General features: G+C 51.4%; 5 protein-coding genes across 5 annotated transcripts; 2 read left to right on the forward strand and 3 right to left on the reverse strand.

Annotated features, from left to right (window-relative positions):
• The first annotated feature begins 713 nt into the window (after window positions 1–713).
• V8C40DRAFT_61084 (GFA family protein) lies at window positions 714–2,023 on the forward strand. Its single transcript, XM_083223198.1, has 5 exons — window positions 714–1,069; window positions 1,126–1,200; window positions 1,257–1,303; window positions 1,359–1,554; window positions 1,610–2,023. The coding sequence occupies exons 1-5, from the start codon at window positions 827–829 to the stop codon at window positions 1,931–1,933; spliced, it is 885 nt and encodes a 294-aa protein (XP_083070978.1). The 5' UTR covers window positions 714–826; the 3' UTR covers window positions 1,934–2,023.
• Window positions 2,024–4,735: 2,712 nt separating this feature from the next.
• Window positions 4,736–5,515, forward strand: V8C40DRAFT_251341 (uncharacterized protein; the record flags this gene model as incomplete). The annotated part of the gene is made up of 2 exons (XM_083217169.1): window positions 4,736–4,965; window positions 5,095–5,515. A coding segment is annotated over one exon (256 nt), but the record flags the coding sequence as incomplete, so codon positions are not given.
• A 46-nt stretch (window positions 5,516–5,561) lies between these two features.
• On the reverse strand, window positions 5,562–6,952 carry V8C40DRAFT_251342 (uncharacterized protein). The gene is made up of 3 exons (XM_083217170.1): window positions 6,730–6,952; window positions 6,533–6,627; window positions 5,562–6,249 (listed from the first exon to the last, which is right to left on the reverse strand). The coding sequence occupies exons 2-3, from the start codon at window positions 6,584–6,586 to the stop codon at window positions 5,638–5,640; spliced, it is 666 nt and encodes a 221-aa protein (XP_083070980.1). The 5' UTR covers window positions 6,587–6,627; window positions 6,730–6,952; the 3' UTR covers window positions 5,562–5,637.
• A 787-nt stretch (window positions 6,953–7,739) lies between these two features.
• On the reverse strand, window positions 7,740–11,230 carry V8C40DRAFT_61175 (uncharacterized protein). Its single transcript, XM_083223199.1, has one exon. It carries the CDS (start codon window positions 11,094–11,096, stop codon window positions 7,944–7,946), a length of 3,153 nt encoding a protein of 1,050 aa, XP_083070981.1. The 5' UTR covers window positions 11,097–11,230; the 3' UTR covers window positions 7,740–7,943.
• A 6,882-nt stretch (window positions 11,231–18,112) lies between these two features.
• V8C40DRAFT_251355 (ABC-2 type transporter-domain-containing protein) lies at window positions 18,113–24,065 on the reverse strand. Its single transcript, XM_083217171.1, has 4 exons — window positions 22,991–24,065; window positions 21,706–22,745; window positions 19,239–21,644; window positions 18,113–19,168 (listed from the first exon to the last, which is right to left on the reverse strand). Exons 1-4 carry the CDS (start codon window positions 23,670–23,672, stop codon window positions 18,791–18,793), a joined length of 4,506 nt encoding a protein of 1,501 aa, XP_083070982.1. The 5' UTR covers window positions 23,673–24,065; the 3' UTR covers window positions 18,113–18,790.
• Window positions 24,066–25,425: the final 1,360 nt, after the last annotated feature.

The raw sequence follows: 25,425 nt of genomic DNA on the forward strand, positions 1-25,425 counted from the left end.
AAGAAATTCCCTCTTTCGGCTGCTGAGCTCATTAGATGATAAATATCAATCAGCTACTTTTCCCTTATCTCATTACCAACGTGGTGTTGTTCCGGCTTAGTGCAATCAACAGAACGTAAGTGTATGTAGGATCCGTGGAAGCGAAACCTCGGTCTTATGTACAACTGTGCATATTCACACCGCAGCTCACCTTTTCCAGGCGGTCAGAGTCATCACGATGCTATAAATCTCTTGCTTGTATATCATCATATCAGTCCTCTGAGTAAGTTCTTCAACGCACCAACACCGACGTTATTCGTCCTCGCCTTTCGGGTCGTCGCTTCCAAAGAGACCATAACCTGCAATACTACCAACCTTGGACGGGATAATTCTCCACTTCGGCACGGTTAGAATCAACCGGCTGCCATTTTTGGCGCCCTCAACGTTTCTTCTCTTCCCCTTCCCTTGGCCCATTTTAGTCAGGAGGAAACAGTCTGGTATCTCACGAAATCTGACACTAGTTTGGCATATCGAGCCATCCTTTGTTGGGGAAGTGGCTTAAGAGAACAAGTCACTATTTTTGGCCAAAGGTCTTGAGACTGGGGTCTTTGCTTGTGACAACTACAAGAGACTTAACAGGTCGGAAAAGAAACACCACGCAGCTCCCATTTGAAACGAAGCAAAGCTCTTTTCTTGCACGCCTTAAGGGGAAAGATTAAGCCTCACCTTTTTCTAGAGAGAAGGCATTTCTGATTAATTCACACGATACTCATAGCAGAGAGTTTCGTGCGCATTCATCGTCTTCAGCACAGCCGGCGTTGCTTGACTTTATATCCTCACATTCATCATGACAGTGGCTCAAGACCAGCCAAGCCGGCGCACATATCGAGGCAACTGCCACTGCGGCAACTTCGTCTACGAAGTCGACCTCCCCGAGCTAAGAAGCGTCGTGGAATGCGACTGCAGCTTCTGCAGCCGCACGGGAAACCTATACGTTTTGACAGACGAAGAAAGCAACTTCAGGATCGTGAAGGGAACCGAGGAGAGACTCAAGTCTTACACATTTGGAGCGGGAAATAAGATTCACAAGGTACACATCGCCGGAAATGGAATATAGGCATCCGGGGTTTGCTAACTTGGTTATAGTTCTGTCCTAAATGCGCAACGAGTTTGCTTTCGAGGATGCCCAATGGCCCTCCACGATTGAAATTGTTGCTGAATGTAAGTTGTGGCAAGGATCTAGCTCGTATTATCGTGTTGCTCACAAGAACGGATAGACACGAGCCTTGCAGAATGTCGACTTGGATCCGTTGGAACGAAGAAAGTAAGTTATGCCGACAAGGACAACTAGATGAAGAGCAAAAAGTAACAGTAAACAGCATCTTCAACTCCAAGATTGGAGCAGAGTATTTGCCTCCAGAGCACAAAGGAGAGATCCCGCCAAATGTTGAAGGCGGCCAGTCATACACTGGAAGCTGTCATTGCGGTGCAGTTACGGTGGCTCTGTCATGCAAGCCATTAGATGAATTCAACGAAGGGGTGGTAGTTGTATGCAACTGTAGCATCTGCTCTCGGGTTAGTTGTGTCCTTCAATGTGCAAGCTGCTCATCATTCTAAACTGCAACTCTAGAACGGATATATATGGCTCTCCCCTAGGCCCGAAAACGTAGTCCTCTCAGGATCTGAGGATGCCGTTGGCCGCTACACATTCGCCGAAGGACTGACGAGCAAAACATTCTGCCGCACTTGCGGTATCAACATGACAGACCTCCGAAATCAACTCTCTCGAGACGAGGTCCGAGCGCTAAGTAAGCATTTCCGTCAAGTCTATGGGAGAAACAAGGAGTCTCATCCGGTGAATGTGCGTGTACTGCATGGGGTGGACGTGGACAAGTTGAAAAAGGTGACGTTTGCGGGTGCGACAGTGATGCCGTCGACGTATATAAATCCTTGAGAAGGGCGTGGATGGAGAGGCATCGCTATTTATGATGATGCGAATTAATGTAATTACACCTCATTCTTGCAGCATTTGCTCACCGGATGTGTTTGTGTCTGTAGGGCTATTTCAAAATACAAGCTTTAATAGAGATTAGAAAGCATATTATGGGATGGTTCGTAAGGCTAGCACCGGTTCATGCATGACCCAATGAAATTCTCCAGGAAGAATCAGATCGAGCGTCCTTCTTCCCGGTTTAACTCCGAAAGTGAGCGGCACGACACCTCCTCCATGAGCTTTGGGCTCGTATTAGAAGTTGTCCCCCGGCCGAGGCATCAACAGTCATCAAGAGGGGTCTCGAGGTCGCATTTGAGCGCGCGCAACCCGCGTGGGATGAAAGGACTGAAGTCGGCGAATCATTCAAGCGGCGGTTTTGCATCTGCGTCCGAGAGATGTCGCTTAGCACTGCTTACTTGACGGCGACGGCAAAGACCACAAGGCTAATGTCCCAATCGAGACTTCTTACAGCCTCTGACAGAGGGGCTTCGAGTGATATGTCATAAACTTGGACATCGCAGCACATGCGGGACAATCGGTTGGACCTGAGATGCAGCATACTCTACAGCAGCAGTCCACTTACACTTGCTCTTGCTGCAGCATTGTGGGCATCAATCCGCCACCATCGAAGCCAAGAATAGCTTGTGCTTGTGACCAGGGGCTTACCATGTCAATCATGTCAATCAGCCGTAGTTGAGAGCTCCATCGCGAAGCCTTGCAATGCCGCCCTGTATATTCAAGTACCCGGACGGCGTCTTTGCTGCAAATGGTACTTGCCGCGTACGGGAACTCGTGATTTGCCACTCAGGAGGCACAGCTGCGCGGCGATCTGGCACTTGGGCAACATCAAATCAAGAACGCTATTTCGGCGGCTGCAGTGACGTAGATTGGGAGACCAGGATCGCTTCCCCGGATTGCCCCGCTGGACTTGGAATTTCGATGGCCTAGAATGGACGCGCTACGCACCCCCTGGCACTCACACGATGGCAAGTTGGTGTTCCGAATAATTTCGAGGGCGACAGACCACCACGACTGAACCTGGCGGGCGGGTTGGCTGAGGCCGCGTTCAGGTTGCAGACATTGACAGGGTTTGCCACAACCACAGCCCCTTAGCTCGTGACAAGACATGCCCAGAGTTTTGCTTTGCCTTGGTTTGCGAGCATCCGTCATGGCTTCCGCCAAGCCGTCGATCTCTTCCATCTTGCTTAACGTTTGTGTTTCTTTCTTTTTGTTGGGCCTCTCTTTGCATGTATCGTGTTATGTACTGTACTTGCTTTTCTCTTGAGAGCTGGATTGAGACCAAACTTGCTCGTACGGAATGACGACTCGTCGCCACCTGGGGTGCGTGAGAAAGACAGCCCGGCTGAGACGGAAAAGGATTCAATATGACTCGACTTAGGCTGGGCTGGATTCAACGGCACATACCGCACATGGGACTGAACGGCAGGAAATATTACCTGCCTGCATTGAGCTGCAGTCAGTCTCCCGTAGCGCACGTCGGAGACCAAAGTAATATCCATTAGACCCAGGCAATATGCAGCATGCAGCATGCCTTAGCAACCGCTCATCACCATTAAAGCCGTGCCGTAGTGAATTATCCCTGCCGCCACTTTGCCTGTGCTTTGAGCTTCCCCGCACGTCTCCTCGTCCGCTAGCAGGCCTGAGGAAACCCTAAACTCTGACTATTCAGCCATCTTCTGGCCGCTTGGGCGTGGGGGATTGCCTGCCTGCCTGCTGATGGCCTCATTGTCGCCGAGTTTTGAGGAGTCATGCGATGCACAAGATTTTGAGGGAGGAGACAAAACATCCCACGCTCTGACGATTTATTATGTGCAATGTCGGGAAGAGTCGGGAGCTTGAAGGCGAAAAGTTGCAGAGTTTTGCCCTGTCGGCGGCACTCCGGGGGATGTTACGAGTACTGGCCGTAGACGAAGTATCTGTGACTTGATTTTTAATGTCAATATTAGGTATTTTCAGACCTCTTTCTACTGTAAGGTAGTACACACATCACATGGCAAAAGAAGAATCGACATCAAAAAACATCAAATCGAATTACCAAAAACATTCATCTAGGGGTCTTGGGTCTTCTGCTGCGAGATGCCTCGCCCGATGGCCCCGCGGCCCAATCATCATGCACCCCATGCCCTAGAGCAGATCGCCATCCCTGCTGGTGTCGCGCCACTCCAGCTAGCAACATCCCCAATCCCACCTATGGCAGCTCTCCAATTGCCTGATGCGGCTCATGACAGATGGAAATGCGTCATCAGAACCCGATAAGTTTTTGTCTCAGTGCTGCGGTGCCGTCTCAAGTCAATCTGCCGGTCTCGCCAATCAATCTCTCCGATGGACGGTCCATCCATCCATCTTTCCTCAGCGGCTGTTCTCCTCCTCCTCCTCGATATTGTATTGGGGTCCCACCTGTTCCGTGAGCCACGGCCAACAGCTTAACATCGGAGGCTGCCGCTGCCTGGCCAAGGCTTTTTCTGCAGAGAACCTGTACTGGATCGTATTATGCTTGTACTATGTTTCAGGCGGCAAGCCATGGACAGGTCTCATTGTGCCCCGTCCCGGACTAACCATGTCTTAGTCGTGTTAGGACTAATACCTTGATGTAAAAGCCGTATCCTTGGATTGAACATGCTTCCCATTTTGCCGTTACAGTTTTTAGCCAGCCCACCCATCTCAGACACCTTGTTTGAACTATAATAAGTTGTTCTTTCTCTTCCTCTCCATCCCCTTCCTCACTCTTTTGCTCCTACTTCTTCTCTACACACTCTACACTCTACACTCTCTTCAGAACATCACAAAATATTCCAACAAGGCAGACATCTCGCCATCAGCTCCCTCACTTCAAACTTCAAACCACTTCCACTTCAACAAACATGCCCGCCTACGAGTACTGTTGCAAATGCGGTGGCATGATTGTCATCAGCACGACCTGCACTGGATGCGGCCACAAGCAGTGCTCCCACTGCCCCATGTGCTAAATGCTTAAAAACGTTTGTCTCGACATCATCCTCATCATCCCGAATACCCCGACTGACACCCTCGCCAGCACTCCACCAATACACTACACCTTATGAAATCTTTGTCCGGTTGGCGTTGAGCATCGGCAGTGTTATGATTCAGCTTCTTTATGTCTTGGAGCAGAGCTCCTGTGCGATACCCTTTGTTAACTATTTTATTTCGACGACCGCATCTTTTGGACTTTCTCTTCTTCGATTCTACTTCTTCTTCTTCTTCTCCTCTTTACGTCTTCTCCTTGGGTTATTGGGAATTCATGGGCTACGGAATGGTTGTTCGCGGGAACCTTGTACTATTATCATGGGCGGCAGATTGACGTCTTCTTATCTCTATCTCCACCACCATGTACACGACTTGTTGGGGAAAATTCACACCACCAACGTCGTTTTCTTTTGTTCCTCCCCCGCTGGAAAGCAAAAATGAGCAGACATTCGACGTACGGAAAAATGCCCGATGTTCCTTATATGTCAGGTTTACTTGATCGATTTACTGGGACAGATTGAATAGCTTAAGGAGATATTTAAAAGAAAACAGTCAAAAAATCAATACAAAAAAACATTCAATTTGGAATCGTTACTCGTCAGTATACGTCTACCATGCCCCTTCTTCATCTATTTCTACAAATCTCCTTACGTTCACCCTCAAAAGTCCCTGACCAGGAAAAAGGTCTTGCTCTCCACAGGCCGCTGCTTCACCTTGAAGCCCTGCTTCTCGTAAAAAGGCAGCACTTTGCCGTTATCCCCCGCCACGCCGATCCAAATACCTTTACTAACACTGCCATCCTTCTGCGGAACGTTCCTGATGCTCTCCACGAAACTGCTAATGAGCTGCTTCCCCCAGCCCTTGCCCTGGAACTCATCCAGCAAATCAATGTGCATCGTCGCCTTATACTCCTCCAGCAGATCGGCGTTACCATCAATCAGCAACAACTGAGGGTTATACGCCAACCGCGACAAAAACACCTCATTGATGTTCCCGTCCTCGAAAAACAGCGGCTCCTTGAGGTCCAGATCGTCGGGGCGCGTCACCTCGGGCGAGACGTCCAGCACCTCCTTCGTATACGAGTCGTAGGCGGCCACAAAAGCGGGAATGTCGGGACACCCGATACAGTAACCCACGGGCCGGCCGTTGCCGTCATCGAGCACAAAGCATGTCGTCGGCGAGAGGTGCGTGTACTGGTGAGTCCAGCAATAGGGGGCGAGGCGACGGCCTGGCACGGAGGGACGGAGGGCGGGATTGAGCGTTTCGCGGCACTGTGAGGTGGGGAGAAAAGAGGCGAAGAGTGTGAGAAAAAGAGACAACAAATTTCTTATTGATCACGAGGGGATAAAAAAAAAGTTAAGCATATGAGAGAGATGGGCGAAGGAATAGGACGGCTCATGGGTGAGATTTTGCCATGGCGGAAGCTTGCCGTCACCGTGAGATTTCGGCGTGAGCAAGTGACATTGGGTGAAGAAGTTTGTGGGGTATTGGGGTAATAAGGGTATCTTCTCACGAACACGGCACGGCAGAAGAAAAAGAAGGTTTTGGACTCACAATGTGCGACATGCCCTCAAAGTCAGAGGGCTTATACGGCCGAATAAACGCCATGGCTGTTTTTCTTATTTCTCCAAGTTGTCTTGGAAGAGGACCTAGAACGAGGCTTAGCAAGTTGTCTCGAACCCCGCCTCCGCCTCCAGATAGGCAATTATGCTCAATTGACACACAAGAGAGCATATGGGAACAAAACGCACTGAGGGTTGCTGCACAAACGGACAAAAGACTTAAAAGACAGAAAGGCTGTGCTATCCAGTATCTCCAAAAGATATTCGTAGTTGATGAAAATATTTCAGAAAAAGAGCTGCACCTCGTAAAATAATATATCTTCGGAAAATCTACCCCAAAAAAGATGGAACAACCACTCCCACTCGAGCTAGTCCACCTCACTTTTCCCCCACGTAAGAAAGGACACAGAGGAGCACAAGCACAAGCATAAGAAAACCTAACAAAGAGACACACAATCCGCCCTTATTCCCAAGCCACAAAGTCACACACCGAAAAAGCACTAAAATCGTGCTGTCTCAGCCGATGGGCCCCGACGTAACGTTAGCTCAGGCTCGTTCAGCTCGGGGAGTCGTGAGGCGTTGCCCGATGCCCCAAAAGGAGCTGGAGCCTCTTGGACTCCAAATCCTAAGCCTTGCAAGAAACGAGTATTTCCCCGATTTATTGATCATACGACAAACTCTCTTGCCAGAGTTCGGAGTAATAGAGCAGGCGAGCAACTGCTATAACTCCGATTATCATCAATGAAAAACCATCAAGCACAATGAGCGGCTACACGGCTAAACAGGCAAAATAGGCACACCTCTTTTCATCTTCTTAGTTCGTCTTCAATTCACCTAAAGTACGGCGTACAACGCAGATAGTACTACATCTAGTGCAACTTCTCCGCACCAATCCGCCTCATATTCCTCTCCCGAAAACCCCACCCCGTATACCTTTCCATGTGAATTGATTCCTTTGACTAGTCTCTTTTTCGTAAGAGCAAATCCCGACGCCATGATTATGATTTCAAGTCCCGCCTGATACACTGTCCACCTCCAAACCGCTTCTCTGCAGAGGAAAAGGAAAATCAAGTAAAAGAAAAGAAACAAAAGTTCCCGAAGAATTTACATCCCCCAATCAGCAGGCATCATAGAGGATGAAAGGGGGAAAGAAAATAGTAAGAAAGTACAAAAAATGTCAAGAGAATCAGAAATAAGCTCAAAAGCACCCACGCATGTATGGTAATGAGCAGCCGTTATAGTATTACAATGTCGATGTATTGTTGGAGGTATCTTTGTCGTTCTTTACTCGTTTGCCTTGCCAGGCTAGATGGGGACATCACAACTAGTAAGTGAAAATGAGCAATGACACGCAAGGTAGTCATGCTTCAAAAAGAATGGGAGAGAAAGAGGTGATGACGGCCTCAGAAGAGACCGCCGGGAAATCTGTTGTTAGGTGGTATGGCTCCCTGAGGAGGCATGGGTGGTCTCACGCCGTTGCTGGAAGGGCTGTTTCGTGATCTCAAGCTGGTGCCTTCGCTTGTGGCCTTGCGCAACTTTTGTCGACGCGATGCCAGCGTGTCATCGTCCGAGTCATCTGGACCGGGGAAGCCTCCGGGGACCCGCGGCGATTGCATGTCGTCCTCGCTGGCTCGGCCGAGGGCATTCTTGCGCCGGGGGTTGATTGGTGGCAGCGGAGGGGCAGGTGCATTCGACAACAGGTTCGGGGTGGAGGCCGTCGCCCCGAGCAGGCTGCCGGTTCTAGATCTCGTACCCATGCCGACGGGAGAGGCTATCGGGGATGGCTGCCCAGCCTCGTAAGGAGGGCGCTGTCGAGCACTTGGGGGGCCTTGCCTCATGCCCCCAGCACTCCTGGCACTGCCAGGCGGACTAACGGGCATATACTGATCATCGTACGCATTCGATCCGTTTCTCAGCCGCATTGGTCGAAGCGGAGGTGGGCCAGCGTTGCTTGCTTCTGATCCGCTTCTCTCTCGCTCCGACGGAGCTCGCGATCCTGCTCGGGAGGTTGCCCGAGAACCACTGCCATGCCGAGACTCATCACGCGCCTTCCTGTTAAACATGGCGGGTGGTGGGCCGCCGACGTCGTGAGACCCTACTCGCGAACCCAAGGGGGGGCGTTCCGACGGTCGTTGGGTTGTTTCTAGATCCTTCATCTTCTGGAGCTCGAGGCGTGCTTGACGGAAGGCCTTGAGACCAACGTGGACGTTCTCCTCCTTGTCTGTTGAGGCTCCATCCTCTGATGGCCGCTCTCGGGCTTGCGTCGAGCGACCTCTGCGTGAATCATCCATGTTCTCGGCGGATCCTCTCCGAGATGCAGAGGGTGACATGTTCCTACCCGAGGTCGATGACATGACCATCTTCATGGCCCTTGGTTGGCTTTGGTCGCGTTGGCGATCAAACAGCGAGGTATGGCTGGATTTCGACTTGAGGATGCCCAATGCATTCGACCGCGGAGGTGGGACGTCCTTGAGGCTCTCCAAGGATGGCACTGCCGTCGGAGAGGGCTTATCCATCTCGGGGTCGACCATGGAGCCGAGCTTCTCGCGGACACGTCGAGCGCCATCCGCAAGATGACGAGCAAATTCGTCCTCCTCCTCCCTATCTGCATCGTCGTTTGAAGTCCTGTGGCGAGAAGGAGACCGAGACATCATTGCTCGGGCATTACCAGGCGATCGCGCCGAACCGGGGCTACGGTCATAATCCAAGCCCAAACCGGTCTGCGACGTGTTTTGCACCGTCGTCTGCACTGTACTCTGTTCTGATTCTTGTGGTGGCATGCCATAGATGGAAGAGGCATTGCTGTCGCTACGCAAATGTGCCCGCACCATACCACTCAAGCCGCTACCTGGCAGTGTGGGAGAGTCCTGAGGGGGCCCAGACATAGGACTGGGAGAGGGCGAAAGGCCGCCCGATACTCTGGGACCAAGTGAAAGGGGAGCTGGGATGGCGGAGTTCTTGAAGGCTGGATGGTCACCATCATTAGGCCTTTCGACAGAGAGTCTTGGGGGGTTCCCAGAAGCCAACAATCCGCTCAGGACGGAAGAGGTGTCGCTATCATCAAAAAAGGATGATGGGTCCTCGGAAGCAGCGGTCTTGGCTGCAGTGGGCTCGGCATTCTCCAGTGACTTCCTTTGCATCGCTGAAGAAGATTGTGACCTAGAGTCCGAAACGGAGGCGCTAGATTCCATAGAGCGGTGGTTGTTAACGGGAGTTTCTCGTCCCTGCTGAAGCTGTAGTTGTCGCTGGGCATAAGTAGAGTCGTCATATTTCTCGGCGGGTCTCTCAAAAACGCCCATTGCCGTGGCCTTGCCTCTATCGTTGGGCTGAATTGTAAGCAGGGGGTGTTCTTCAGGCTCGCTCATGGGGGGGCTGATGGGCGGAATTCCGAAGCTCGACTTGGTAGCAGAGACTGGGAACTTGGAGCTGGGCTCGTTGGGAGAAGGCGACGCAGAGCTGGGTGTAAACGACCGCAGGTTGGGGGCACTAGCCTTTGCCAGGATCGGTCGACGGTCAAGCATGCGATCACCAAACAAGCTGGCAGTTGGTGAAGCTGATACCTCCGGTGTCGCAGACGCAAAGGGGCGACCCTTGGATAGAAAGTCCATTCTAGACACGGCCGACGACTGCTGGTCGTGAAGGTCACGGTTGAGACCTTGCTCATACAGGCGCTTTGTCCTAAGAACACGCTCCGCAGAAGCTGTGGAAGCTGACGAGGTGACCTGAGAATCCCTAACGGACGGTGCGCCTTGTGAGGTAACTGAGGTTGCGGTGGAGTAGCGAGCCGCAACTGATGAAACTGTTGAGCTTGTCTCTCGCCGTCGGCTAGTCTCAGACCGGGACTCTGATAGGAGTTCCGAGTGAGACTCTTGCAGCGGCTCTAAATAAGAGTCTGATTGAGGCTCTGATTGGAATTCTGATTGAGACTCGTGATATTCCGCTTCATTGGACTCGCCTCCTTCAGCATTCTGTCTTTCCTTCTCTGCCAGTCGCCATTTCTGAAAAGCCGACAGACCCACATCATCCTCAAGAAGCGTTCTGCTGGACATGTTACCATCCTTTCCTGATGAGCCGTTGGCCGGGAGCCTGTAGACTTTTTGTCGGCCGCCAAATAGGTTGTTTCCATCAACTGGCTTAGCCCGGTTCATGACGCTTCCGGTGGCGTCATCTATGTTGAAGCCATCCAAGCGAGAGATGGAGGGCGATCTTATCGACTCGACCTCAGCGATATCCTGTAGGCCTCCGCCAAGGCCCCAATTGGATTGTCCCCGAGGGAAGAGCACGCTGTCATCACTAGCTTTCCCCATCTTGGTTGTAGGATCATCCTGCTCGCGTAGCATGGAAAATCGAGCTGAGAGTCCTGTCATGAGCAAGCTGGTTCTGAAATCATCGGTGGATGGCAGGGCGCTGCTGATGTCAAGATCGGGTTTGATATCATCGCTCTGGCCTTTCTTTTTGCTAAACATGCGGAAGGGGCTGGAGGACTCGGATTCCATAGATGGCCGAACGCTCTCCGGCTCCTCCTTGCCCTTCTTCTTGTTTCGGAAGACGTTCATCTTGATCGGACTGGGCGCAAGCAGCGCAAGGTTCGCAAAAGGTTTATGATGCCGAAGGTGTCGGATATCGTGTCATTAATTCATCCACTACCTCTGATAGGTATCGCGTGCCAAGTCGAACTACAGCAATGTCAGATATCAAGTGCGCAGCCAAGATGCAAGTGATTGGGAAGACTGGGCTCAATCATCATGCCGTAGCTTGGGTGGTGGGCCAAACCAGAGGAGCATTATCCGCCTACTTGATGCAAGTTGGGCCACTCTATATTCCTTATTCTTCCTTTCTGCACGATTCTATATCGCATGTTGCATCCTTCGAAAGGTGAGGATTATGAGAAAGACAGTAAATTTGACGTACCAGATGGGTAACAATAGGATCAATGCGCTTCCAATCCTCGAGGGAAAAAAAGACTGTCTCGTAAACGACGCTTGGGGAAAAAAGAGAGAATAGAGCTCCTATCAAATGCAGGATGCCTTTTCAAGAGGTGTAGCAGAAGTAGAATCCGTCGAGATAGCTAGTAGTGACTGTGAATGCCGAGAGCCAGTTCGCGCTGTGCGTCACGCTCGACGGGTACCTGCAGGATAGGCTCACGGCAGAATTCGTACAAAGTAGTAGTGGGCGGTGTCGCGCGTTGGTTGTCGATGGCACTACAGGGGGAGCAGCCGCTCGGACGTGCCACTCAAAAGGGGTGGTCTTTTATACAAGTCGTGAGACGGGCGAGTTGGAATAAGGAGTGTCGGGTATCACAGAGCGGCGGACAGCATGCTTCTGAGGGTGGCAGCTTATGGACAAGGCGCAGGCGTCGGTTACGAAGTCGGAGGCGGTGGTTGCTTTTCGCAGCGTGCTGGCGGGAATGAGCGTGGTGAACAAAAGAGCAGAAACCAAGATTATCGCCTGCGGGAGAAGAGAAGAAAGAGGGCAATGCTGGTCCTTGAAAGCCGTGAGCGGATGAAGAGGAGAAAAAAAAGAAGTGGAGAGAGAAGCGTGCGAGCCCGGCAAGGGTAGAAATTGGGATCAAATGCTGGCGATGACAAGAAGGGGCTTGAGCACAGCGGCAGCTGGTGATGGCCTCCATGCTAGCGGTCGTGCCTGGGCTACGGGCCACTAGCCACTAACCACTGCCTAGCGCCCAATAGCACCGCCTGTACGGCTGCAGCCACGGCAGGGGTACCGCCTACGGGCTCAGTTGCATGCTGTGGACTTTGCCAGGGGGCCGCGACTAAACTTTTCAAGGTTCCAATGTTTTTTTTTCTCTCTCGCAATCCCTTCACTTGTTGATGGCTTCACAAGGCTTGGACGATTAAGCCGCCGGTCAACTCCACTAGACCTCCCTTCCCTGGGTCCTTTTAGATATGCCCCCTTGGTACATAATGCTGTATGAGTGCCATACGTACCTGTTGCAAAACCTAGCATCTAGCACGATTCAACCAATGTTCAGCCCCGAAACCCGGTGTATCAACCCAGCTGCGTGTCTGAGAAGGCGGGCTTTCCCCTGATTCACCAGCATGGGATGTGAAACTCTGTCTCTTCTCTACTGTACTTGCAGCGCGCTAAGCAATCGTGGTCAGAGATGGGAAACTCTCAGAGATTGGATGCCAGGCCCGGTAATGTCTTGGGGCAAACGGTCATGTCTCAGCCGGGTCTAGCGCTGCTTGTTTTGGCGGCACGGCTCAGCAAACGCAGCCACAAGGTCCTGGACGCTCGTAATCTTGATATTGATGTTAATTTACACCAATCTCTCCCTTACATCCCATTGATGCCTCTTCATAGGTACGTGTGCCTGCTTTTTGCCACAAAGAAGAAAGAAACAGAGGCAAAAAACCCCAGACATTTGTATATTCCAACCCGTCTGGTCACTTTGATAGGCGACAGGTACCCCCAATCACAACTCCCGGCTCCCACATAGCCGACCGAAAGGATTGACATGGGGATGTTGCGGTAAGTTTGGTGATGCGCCCGTTCCACAGCATGCATGCAAGCGATATTCGTCACCATTCAGGAAGAAGCATGCTCCGATGCTCTGTCGCCACTCAAATCTTTGTCGCATCGCAATCGGCCCAACTTGGCAGGAGTCTTGATCCGAGTGGTGTTTGGTGCAATATCAAAAGTGCTCTGGGCATTCGATGTGCTCGGGGGACGCTCCCTCTGCGGCTGGTAGCTAAGTGCCACAAATATACTCCTTTGTACATCATTTGCTTCATCTGGAGAAAGTAATTTGATGGAACATCAGCGGCTCAGATCACCCCATTGGTCCCCGGAATACGCAAGGAGGTGCGTGGTCTGGAATAGAGCGTCGCAAGATGAGAAAAAGCAAAGAGAGAAAAGAACAAGCAATTTGTGCAAGGCGCTGATAAGACAGCTCTCCTAAGCATGTACAGAACTGTATTCCCATTCCCCCACCGCAAGGTTCGCCGAATATGGGCATGGATATGACAGGTCGCAAAGCAAGAGGCTGACTGACCCAAACGGTGTACTGTATTGCTTGATGTATGCATGCGACTTCCAGTTGTGGCTATCCCACGGCATATTGCTTTCTTGATTCGCCAGATAAAAACTTTGAGGCTGCATGAGATGTCTCGTCCTGCATCAATATCATCTGGCCGTTACGCCCAATTCCATCTATCGAGTCGTACCGTGCTACCGCTTGCTACCCAAAATCTCCACCGCCAAGGGCATGGCACCCACATTGCATCGGAGCTCCATCGCGGCTACAGCCAAGATGAGAGATTCTCCGCGCCTCGAGCATCCTCGCCCGAAACAGCCGAACAACGGCCTCTAGGATAGAAGCGATGCCTCGGGATATTCGGAGAGCTGCGAGATGGGGCGCAAGACGAAGGACGGCGGTGAAAGGGGGCTACAGCATGGTCTTTTACTGGCCGGGCGAAAGAAATATCGGTCATCAACAACTCTCACATGATCGGCACAAGCTAAAACAAACTTTGATAAACAGCTTGTGCTTGTCAGATGCCAGCTTACTTTGTACGACAACCCATGATTCATCATGGAGCATGCGACAAGAATCGGGCCAAGAGCTCGCCTTGCGTATCGAAATACGGAGTCCTACTAAGATGCTAGCTGCGCGTTACCTCCCTACGCGAGGGAACGATGCGAGCAGCAGCTCTCGTAATTGGGACAAAATGTCAGGCTTTTTTCTTTTCTTTTTCTTTTGGCGGCCCACCACATGCCACTTTTCATCCTGATGCTTAAGATAGACGAAGCGACGATCAATTTGGCCCACTGGTTTGTTGGCGTGTCTATTTTGTGGCGATGCTAGGGCGAGTACGAGTATTGGCCAAGACCGAGCCAGGAGTCAGTCGAGCCAATGGACTACTATCTTGTTGATGTTGTTCCAGCTTCCTTGCATACTCGTACGCAACGATTCGAGATGTCCCGGAAAAGGCAAATTACTGGATGCGCAAATGGGCTGACATGATATTAGCGGCGGGGTGAAGGTAGCAGCAGTCCATATTTATTGGCGACTGCAAGCCACCGGAAGACGCCACGGAGATCTTAGAATTTGCCACGACTCGTCTCCCGCCCATGGCACCGATGCTATTTGGACGACAGTGACAGGTGACGGCAGCACGAATTCGAGTTTTGCTTGACTCGGCAAGTGATGCAAACGCCCAGGGGCTCGGTACAAGTTGTCAATACTATGGAGAAAGAATTGATGGATAACCTAGCGCAGGCATCCGTATGGGTCACGGGATCACTTGTTCAGCAGCGGAGTACTCCGAACTCCATAGACTGCAGTATTGATTCGTTCTCGAAGTCTCCCCTATTATCGCAAGTTCAGGGCTTTGGCAGGCGGTGCGGCTAATCTTGGGCATCCCGAGCAAGCCCGCGCGAACCAGGACCAGGTTCCGGCCGAGGCAAATTTCCCCCACAAACCTGATTCACCCGTCAAGTGCAAAGGTGTTGGTGCTGTGAATGAACTACTTCATGTCTACCTATGAGGGACGAGATAGAGTAAAAAGTGTCGGTATAGACATTAGTTCTTAATTTAGCTCCAATCAAGTCTTTAGGAGCGTCAATGGCTATAAATTGTTCTGGATGCTCTACTTGCTTGATACCCAGCAATAGATGTCATAGCAACTAAAACTATTAGGGTTGCCCTAGTACCTAGTACCAAGTGGCACTTGTATGAATGTTGATATTGATCACATTAAACTCAACAAATTGATCTCAACAAGCGCAGACACATGCCGCATCGCCGAAACAGGGGCAGTAATAGAGCAGTCCTGGGTAGTACTTATCCATGTAAAGTCCAAAAAAGAAAAGACAAGGACAAAATTAAACCGAAAAAAATTGTCAAAATTAAAACCCGCCTGCCCGCCCACGAACGCTGCTTCCCAAAGAACAGCCCCGCCTCTAGAAACTCCCCTGACTGACGCTAGCGGTACAGCTCCACACTCAGATGGGCCAATCAACAGCCTGTTCCTGACGCTTAACCAAACCGGGGCTCTTTCCCCCTGACAAGCTGTCCAGGGGCGCGGTGGGGAGCGACGGCAGGGGGTGTGACTAAGGACAGCCGGCCAATCAACAGCCAGCGGCGGTCCTGGGACTGGCAGCCGCGCCAAAATTCGAAACACGCAGACCGGAGCAAAGAGACGGCTGATTCTTCATCTAACAAGATACCAGGTCCGGTCGAGCTGAAAAAAACAGCCATGATGCGCCTGATTGGCTGCTTTTCGTTTGCAGGGAACGAGATGGGCATCACCGGCTTCCAAAGTGACAACCAGTTCCCCCCGCCCTAAGCCCGAATATGCACTCCAAAACGCCCATTCACAGCCTGCTAGGGATCACCTCCTCAACATCGCCCAGCTGGGTATCTAGCACGAGCATCTGCCACCAAACCTCGCCGCGATCTCGACTTCATCAAAAGGCCATGTGTCGTCGGAGCCTCAAAACGCTAGGGCGCGGCACGGCAGCCCAGAGCCAGGGCAATGACCGTGACCCCCCGTGAGCCAATTCCACGGAAATGGTCGTTGACAAGGCTAGCCCGGCAGAGCCACGTTGGCCGCGCTTCAATGCTGAACCGTGCGCCGTGAGTGCCATGCTGTGGACAGGGTATGCCGGCTAGCTGGCTTTTGGGATATACGATGGCTTCTCGTTGAAGTGGTATTCGCGAAGCCCTGTGAGCGTGCCATTAATACCCAAGCGATTTGTGATGGTGAACAGTGCCTGCCTCCGAGGTATGTACCAAGATGTACAAGCAGTGCTAGAGTGCCTTATTATGTCGTTTACGACTAAGAATACGAGCGACGAATATTGATCAACTCTTGTTCTGTAAGGCTGCTTCACTGTTGTCAACATACAGAGAGTGGAGATACAAGAGGCAGTATGTCTGTTAAGCGAGCACTTTGGCATGTGCAGTTGTCATCTCCGTGTTATACACATTTAGGGTTCCATCCGGATCGGTAGGTCTTCCCGCGGTCGGCAACGCCCATTTTGGCTATGAATGGTGGTCCGACCTGCATCTGATACTGGATGTGATACGGCACACGATACGACATATGATGCAGAGATGCCGGGATGCGAACCGATCAAAAATGACGAGTCCTGCCTTGGAATACTGTGAGTATTGCTTTCGCTAACAGTCGCTCCAATACCAGCACGGCGAGACTCGATTAGGCGACCTGCTAACAAACAACACTCGTACTTGTATGGGTAGCATATGCAAATCATTCTGCAGTGGCCGTCATCAATCTGAGACGTCTACTCCCGCCGTGCAGCATTTGGCCGAGTGCTCCAGGACCCAATTAGCCCGATCGACGATTGATGGAGCTCTCTCTCTTATCCACCTGCCTCTCCCCAGCCGGCGCAAACTAAAAATCGCTGCTTGCGATGCGATGCGTCGGCTTGGATGCCGCTACTACTGATGGAGCAGAAGCTCCGCGTTCTTGTTCGGAAGACTATTACAAGATGGGGAAGTGCCTCGCTCAATGCGTTTTCGATATTGAAACTTGGCATCATTGAGGTATGAGACACGTACGAAGAGGTCTTGAGGTCAATGCAGTGAGGGCTGATGCTGCAACCTTTGTTATTGAATGGTCAGCGGGGACTCTTGACCCCTCATATTTACAATACGCATCATTGCTCCCTCGAAAAGCAGTTTTTGTTTCATCTATAAGGACGCAGTTCAAGACAAACGGGTGCTCATCGTATATATTACCCCTAATCCAGCCTAGCAACGAGACAACACAGCACGCGATTGCGGGGCAGAGGCATGATGCGATACCCTCCCTCACCTGTTGAAGCCATTATTCCGGTCGAGCAGATGATGAGATAACCAGACGGCAAAGGGGATTGTTTACGAGAATGATAGTACACGGTGTTCTCTCATTCAAGAGAGGATGAGAAACGTGGCTCTTGATATCGACATTGAAGCCACGCCGCTTTGGGCAGCGGTTGCGATTTACCCGTCTTCCGGATCTAGACGTCCGGATAGCTTCCCCTTCCATTTAGCCTCAACTCTCACCTTTTAGGGCCGTGATTCGGTGGTGAGTCGTTTGCGTGATTGGCTCTTATACTACACGGTGGCATGTCACCACAGCACCGGCCCTTCTTTCCACGCAAAGAGTCTTTACTCGCATGCATATGAAGCTATCCTCATGACCTTGAAGAGCTGAGCCATTGATAAGTAGCTTTTGCAAAAGATCCACGCTGAATGCTGCACGCCAATCATTGCTCAAACACGTCCTCCATTAATCTCCAACCCTCAATTATTGATGCCTCTCCGCTTCTTCTCCTGCAATTCGGGTTCAATGGACAAGATGCGCCGAAAGCCTAGAGCAAAAGTCCCTGCGCTAATCTTGCTGCTTCACAAGTAAATAATTTCGACCAGGTGCTTGCCAAGGCGCTCATCGAATGATAGAACAAGACTACATTGCCTAGTTTCTACTGGTTATTGTAACATGCGCATTCATGATGAACTCACTGCCTGACACTTGAACCACGTCTGCAGCTAAATCTCACAGCTAGTAACTCGTATAACCAACTTAAAGTTTATATTTCATTGTGAATCAAGTTCATAAAGTGTTCTATCTATCCAACTCATCATCAAGTTGAACCACTCAATACAACAACCACTGCCCCATCAAAAAACCCTCCCAACACGCACATATTCATTCAAGCATCAGGTACCAGATAATCACCATCAAAAAAGAATAAAAATAATAATGTAGTACAACACAAGCATTGTTCATGCAAGTGCTCTAAAACGTAATCTATTAGCAGTCGAGGGTACACCAAAAAGTCCTTATTTTGGCCTCCCCCGATTCAGACATAAAGCCATATCTTATAATGGCCGAGCAAAGGTAGATGCCATCTATAACAAAAAGATAATAAATAATGACCAGCGCAGCAGCAGGTATATATGCAGGTGCGAGACCCTTTCAAAAGCATATGCGTCGCATACAATTCAAAAAATCATGCCAAACCATTAAATCAAAAGGTAGGAAACACACATTCCTCCACGTTGTAAGAAGATTCTCTTCTAGAATGATCGTAAATATCAACATCTTTCTTCGCCACATTCGCTTCTTCAACACATGTCAAATAACTCCGTGTGTATAAACGTCTAAACCCACACAGGTGATAGTTAAAAATAAATATGATGGTGAAACTTTTTTATGAGAGAGGGGGGTGATGAAGTTTTTTTTCGTTTGTTTTTGTCTTTCTTGAGCGGGAGCAATTACTCCTTCTTGGCCTTCTTGAGCTGCTTCTTGGGCACACGGGCGAGCCAGTAGACGAACAGCGCAGCGGCGATGTTGAAGATGATGTAGACCCACATCAGGCCAAAGTTCCTCCATCGCTCGGAGTAGTGGCTACCGACAGCAGCCAAGTAGGTGTTGGTCTCGGACATGCTGCAGTAGATGCACTCATCAGTCGCATCAGGGTTGGTGAGGTTACCCTTGGTCGCGTCGACGAATGTCTTGAGATACTGGATGCAAGTCTGATTCGCAGGTGGCTGGATTTTGACAAACTCGTTGTCGGCACAGATGACGTTTGTATTCGCGACACCGACCGATAACATGCCGTTAACTAAGTAACTAAACGGCGAAACGCGGTACTAAAGGAATTGTTAGTAAATCAAAGTCTGACCAGGCGGGTTGCGAAGACTCCAATAGGGGAGGGCTTACCATGAAAATCCAGAAGCGTGGGAGAGAGTCGGACGTAGCGAGGACACCACAGAAGATCAAGCAGAGAGTGAACAACAAGTTGGCAATGTTACCACCAGCCTCAGCGGTTTCGAAGCCGGCAATGATGAAGGTGGAAAAGGTACCGCTGAACAAGAGGAAGGTGAGGATGTAGAGGAACATAAGACCACCACGCTCAGTGACCGCATCAGTCGGCTCGGCGTTACGATAGAGACCAACGGGGTAGTACCAGCAAAAGTACATAATCACAGCCATCAAACTATTCCAAGGCAGTTCGACAATGATCTGAGAAAGCATGAAGATTTTCCACGAGTAGACCTTGGATGGCCGCTCACGTACTTCATACAGAGATCGCTGGATGACGAACTGAGGCATGGACTGTTGAACAAGCTGGCCGAAAACAGTGAAGAGCTGGAAGATGGAAAACATCTGGTTCTGGAGACCCTGTTGAGAGTTGGGCGCCTTGTAGAAGATGAAACCGATGAAGAGGGCAACCAGGGTGCAGAGGACAGTCTTGGAGTAGATGTAAATCGGCGATCGCCAGTACTGCTGGAAAACACGGTGGAGGTTCACCTTCAGCTGGGTCATGAAGGGTGCGGCAAACTCGTTGTAGCTTGTGGGATCATCCGCGACATTGCTCTCGACTTGCGACCTCTCAGCCTTGATGTTTTCTAGTTCGTTCTGGACGGCCTGGTACTCGGGGCTGTCGCGCCAAGTCTCGAACCAGTTGACGTCAGTGTGAGATCCAGGAGCGGCACCAATAACTTCAAGCATCCATTCGGCAGGGTTAGCTTCGGGAGGGCAGGGGTGTCCTCCGTTTCTCTCAAAGTAGTTGGTCAGGGTCTTCGAGTTCTCGCCAATGTCACCAAAGTAAACAGTCTTACCACCCTTGGCCAGGAAGAGTAGGCGGTCGAATCGCTGGAAAAGCATAGCAGAGGGTTGATGGATAGTGCAAAGGACAGCTTGGCCAGCCTTGGTCAGCTTCTCAAGAAGATCCAAAATAGCCCATGAGGTTTGAGAGTCAAGACCAGAAGTAGGTTCGTCAACAAAGAGCAACAGAGGAGGCTTAGCAGCCAGTTCGACACCAATGGTAAGACGCTTGCGCTGCTCGACATTGAGACCTTCACCGGGAACACCAACGACGGCATCAGCATACTCTTGCATATCCAGGAGCTTAATAACCTCGTTGACATAGGCGAGCTTTTCCTCCTTGGGGATATGAGCCGGTTGACGGAGAAGGGCGCTGAAGTTGAGGGCTTCTCGAACAGTGGTGGTTTGCAGGTGCAAGTCTTGCTGCTGAACATAACCAGTCTTGCGTTGGAAAGAGGCGTCACGGGGTCTTCCATCGACAAGCATTTCGCCGGTAATCACACCCATTGATGTACGATCAGCCAAGCAGTCCAAAAGAGTCGTCTTTCCAGCACCGGAAACACCCATCAAGGCGGTCAGAGTACCGGGCTTAACCCAACCATCAACGTGATCCAGAATACGGCGCGTCTCGTTCTTGATCTTGACCTCGTAGCAAACGTCATGCCACTGGAAGACCGAGGTTTGGCGTTGGAGAACACCTTCCTTTGTTCGCTCAGTAGTCAGAATGGGGCCGATGTTCGTCATCGCAGCTTCGGGATCGTGGGGCTTCTTCTCGGCATGGGTAGCGGCAGCGAGCTTGTGGCCACGTTGGTACATCAAGACTTCTCCCTTTGATTTCTTCTCGGAGACAAACTCAGCGCAAACCATGTAGACACCCAGGAAGAAGACGGTGAAGGCAATAACGATACCAAAGTCTCTCCATCGGTTATGCCACTCGTAACCAAAAGCAGACTTGACGTAGGTATCACCACTGACGAAAGGCTGGCCAGGAACCGAGCCAACAGAGCTGCAGACCTGGTTTTGGGAGCTGACGTTGGCGTACTCCGAAAAGGCCTTGGAAGGAATGAAGTCGACACACTCAAACTCTCGGTTGTGGAACTCGTTGACCATGAGCGCCTCGAAAGCATAGCCCAGAGGGTCAATGTAACCAATCCAGCGACACCAACCGAGCATGTACCGGGTTGGCAAGACGAAGCCGGTGAAGATGACCAGGGAAAGAATCAAGATAGCAGCGGGGACCAGAGCCTGGAACAGAGTTCGGGTGGCAGAGCCAATCGTTCGGAAGATCATTGACATGACCATGACATTGGAGAAGGAGATGAGCAGGAAGAAGAAGAAAGGGCCAACTTCTCTTCGCAAATTTGTCATGAAGTAGAGCGTCAGGTTGAATATGATTGCGTTGACAACCTTGTAGGGCAAGTCACAGATCATGGACGAAATGGCTTCCGCCGAAGGATGATACAAGGCATAACGAGCGTGCTTTTCAACAATGGGTCGTTGCGCGTACAGGGTCAGAATCTGTTTCGGATGTTAGTTACAGAGAGGAAGAACATAGCTGAGGGGGTAAAGGAGTCCATACCTCGAGAGCACTAGCAAAGGCGTTCATCAGACAAGCAAAGAAGAGGAGAGATCCACGCTGGAAGAAGCTGGAGGCATCCGACTTGAGGTTATAAAAGACACTACCAATGATGAGAGCCATGATAAAGTTTCCAATAAGAGAGCCAAGGGTAAGACTTGGGTCTCCCGTCAGGCGCTTCCAACCACGCCAGAGACAAAGCTGAATCTGCTGGACATAGGACAGGGTGAAGGGGGACTTGGCACGCTGGCCCTTGGCCTGCTGGGCTTGACGCGAGGCACGGAAGGCATCGGCATCAGGACCATTGATTGGGTGGGCCTGCTTGTATTCCTCAATCTCGGCTTGAAGAGCCTTGTAGTGGGCACTGTTTTTCCAAGCAGCGGCAAACTCGTCAGGGGTTCGAGGAGCCTTACCCTCGAAACCGGGGCGGTAAATACGCTCGATAGAAGAAGTCATTGAGGTGAGGAAATCGGGGGTGGTCTGGCGGGCAGGGCACTCGAAGCCGAGGTCAATGAAGTATTGCCTAGCCTCATCAGCTCGGCCAAAGAAGATCTGGCGACCTTCGTAAAGGACAACAGCCTTGTCAAACAGGTCGTAAGCGGTCTGAGGAGACTGGTAGATAGAAACGCAGGCAGTGCTGTTGAACAGCTCGGTTTGCATTCGCAGGGTCTTGCAGAACTCAATAGCGTTGGCTGAATCAAGACCACGGGTGGAGTTATCCCAGCATTGCAGAGGGGCACCCGACAAGGCAGCCTCGGAGATGGTAACACGCTTACGCTCACCACCTGAAACTCCTCGGATGTACTCGTTACCAACTCGAGTGTTGACGGTGTGAGAAATGCCAAACATAGCCATAACAACGTCTCGCAGATGGGCGGCGAAGGCATTCCTGCTAAGGCCCTGGGGAAGCTTTCGGGGTTGTCTAGCTCGGGCCGCAAAAGTGAGGGTGTCACCAACACTCAGTTGAGGAAAGTGGACATCCACCTCGGCGGTGTAGATGGCCTCACCACGGTGGTGGCTGTGCATCTCTTTGGCCGAAATTCCTGTATACATAAAATTAGCATGGCGAAAAGTATAGTACGCGATACAACGTTGTTTTCAAGAGGTGGCTTATGGCTTATGGCTTTTCGGCTGTGGCACCCGAGGGGATGGCGGGCCGAGATGGGATGAGAAACCCAATCAACGTCCCACTGTCAAGCTCATGTCTCTCATCCGAACTCCATCAACCAACACATCTCCTCCCTCTTCCTCCTAAGCAAGCAAAACATTGTGGGGCTGGAATATTTACCTTGGTAGTTGAAGTAGGCATCGTCATCGACGAAGATACCGTTCATCTCACCAGCAATCGTCTTGAGGAAAGTCGAACAACCTGAACCTGGGGGTCCAAGGACAATCAACATCTCTCCCTTGCGAACGATGCCGTCAAACTGGCGCAGGATGTCAATGCGCTGCTTGTTGGAGGAAACGAAGCTTCCGAGGTAGCCTGCAAGCGACAACCAAACGTTGCCGACATCCTTCTGGTAATCGGTAGACTCGCCGAATCCGTGAACATTGAGGTTCTGGAAGCAGACACCAGCAGAGCGGAATGAGCCGCCATCCTGGGAGACGAGCTCGACGATGGCCTTGGCCCATTCCTTTCCGCTAAAGTTTTCTGATGCAGGATTCAGAGGTGAGTCCGGGCCAGCGAGGAAAGGATTGTCGCCAGCAGCTCCAGAGGCGCGTGAGTAGGAGCGGGCTAGCGCCTGGACAACAGAAGTCCTTCGTCGCATCTCCTTGGAGTCATCAGCAAAGGCGTCAGCATCCTCGTCATCGCCATCCGCCTCCAGCGTCCGCCCGGGAGATCCTTCATCCTTTTCATTGAGGGTTTCAGTCGTATCATCGTGAATGGGCGTCTTTGGCGTGCTACCAATGGCAGCTACAGAGCCTTGCTCCTTGGCCACGGCGCCCGAGTCGCTGTTGGGCGTCGCCATGATTGCGGTGCTCTGTTGATCGCGCAGTGTCAAAGCGTTGATGCGGTCTCAGCCGCTGCTGCACGTGTTCGGGGACTGAAATCTGGATCTCGCGATCTATTGTTTGGTGGTTTTGTCTCGTAGGGGCGGGTCCCGATTTAAAACTGTAAGGGGAAAAGAAAAAGAGGCGTCACAACGAAGCCACCAAAGAAGCGGCAAGACTAATAACACCTCTTGTACGAGAGGCCGATTACAAAAGATTGACTGGCACAAGATTAAAAAGAAAGAAAAGAACCAGATCCAATCCAGACACCGGTAGAGAAAAGGTGGGAGGGATGCAGAGTCGAAGCAAAGGGCCTGACGGGGAGGTTTTAGCTTCCTTTTGTTGGTGCTCAGGATCCCGCTGAACATCCATAGTACGATTGATATACTACAAAAAGCCTTGCAATGGGGGCTAGGGGAGTGAGCCGGGTACCGGTACCAGCTTGTCACGAGCCTCGCAGTCTGGGTGCAGCCCGACCCGTCAGTGGACAGCATGCTGGGACCCATTCTTGCGCCAGCCACGGGTGTTCGTGGCAGAAGGCACAAGGTACGGAGTACAGGTACAGGGCACGGGTGTAGGCTACTCCGTACAGTAGCGCGTCCGCAAAACTCCACCCGCTGGAGGGGAGCCAGGCCTTAATTACGCCGCACCCTCTTCCTGGAAGTCCACTGGAAGCCCGCCATGGGCTAGGCGATCCGTCCCTCCACAGTGGCCTTGCCACGGCGTATCTGAGATGGCTCAGTGGACGAAAATAAGCGACAGCCCTTTTACGAGCACGGCGCCACGGAGTACTCCGAACCTGGTTAGAGGCTGCCCTTATACGCGTATCGCACAGGAAAATTTCGCGTGGAGTTTGCTGACCTTTTATTCCTTCTCCTGAGCACACACATATGTAGTCTTCGAGTTAGACTGATGTGCCGTTTGCCAGGCATCGATACGTGCACACGTGCAAGGTTCCAACTTTAGCTGGACTCGACTTTCTGCGGCGAGGGTTGCATTCCGGCGACTACGATCAACGATCGCGCGTGCACACATCAGACGCAGCGACAGCCTTTTCCACAGACGCAAGGCGAACCCTGGCTTTTGCGTCTGATGCCCTGCAGCCCAGCGTCTATGCGCTCCATCGAAGCTGCAGATCCATGTGGTCTCTTTTGCAGCGCACATCGCACACCTACGGTATACCGATGAGTGCGTGCTGCGAGTTTGCCTTTGAATACGGGCTGCCGTTTTCGTATCGCAGTAGGAGAGACAGTCGAGCCTCTATACGCGTATTTCCTCGAGATTCCAATTACACCCGGACGGATTGATTCGGCCGAAGACCAGCTAGCCCCACGACCCCCCGAGTGGGCAAAAGTCTCTCAAAGTCACTCAGCGCGCAACGCTGTCGGAGTCTTGCAACAACCCGACACCCCGCCAAGGGTTTGCGGGCGTGGATCCCGTCAGGAAGGATCTCAAGGTTCTGATGCGTATAATGGTCGTATAATGGTACATGCGACAGTAGGGCTGGTGCTACATTACCACCTAGTTTCAAGCATAATCATCGCCAAGCCCTCCGTTCTAATAAAAAGGGCGGGAAGGCTATAACCGATGCCTGCTGTTGAGGGCGTGAAGCCATAACCGATACCTACTACTGAGGGCGCCTATTCGCCACGCGATGGGATTAAGATTTGGCGCCCGGTGAGCTGCCATACACGTACTCGTAGATTGTGTATCTCGACTCTTACTCTTACC

This window comes from Trichoderma camerunense (assembly GCF_050948025.1).
Source record: "Trichoderma camerunense strain CBS 138272 chromosome Unknown V8C40scaffold_14, whole genome shotgun sequence".
In the NCBI taxonomy this organism is placed as follows: Eukaryota; Fungi; Ascomycota; class Sordariomycetes; order Hypocreales; family Hypocreaceae; genus Trichoderma; species Trichoderma camerunense.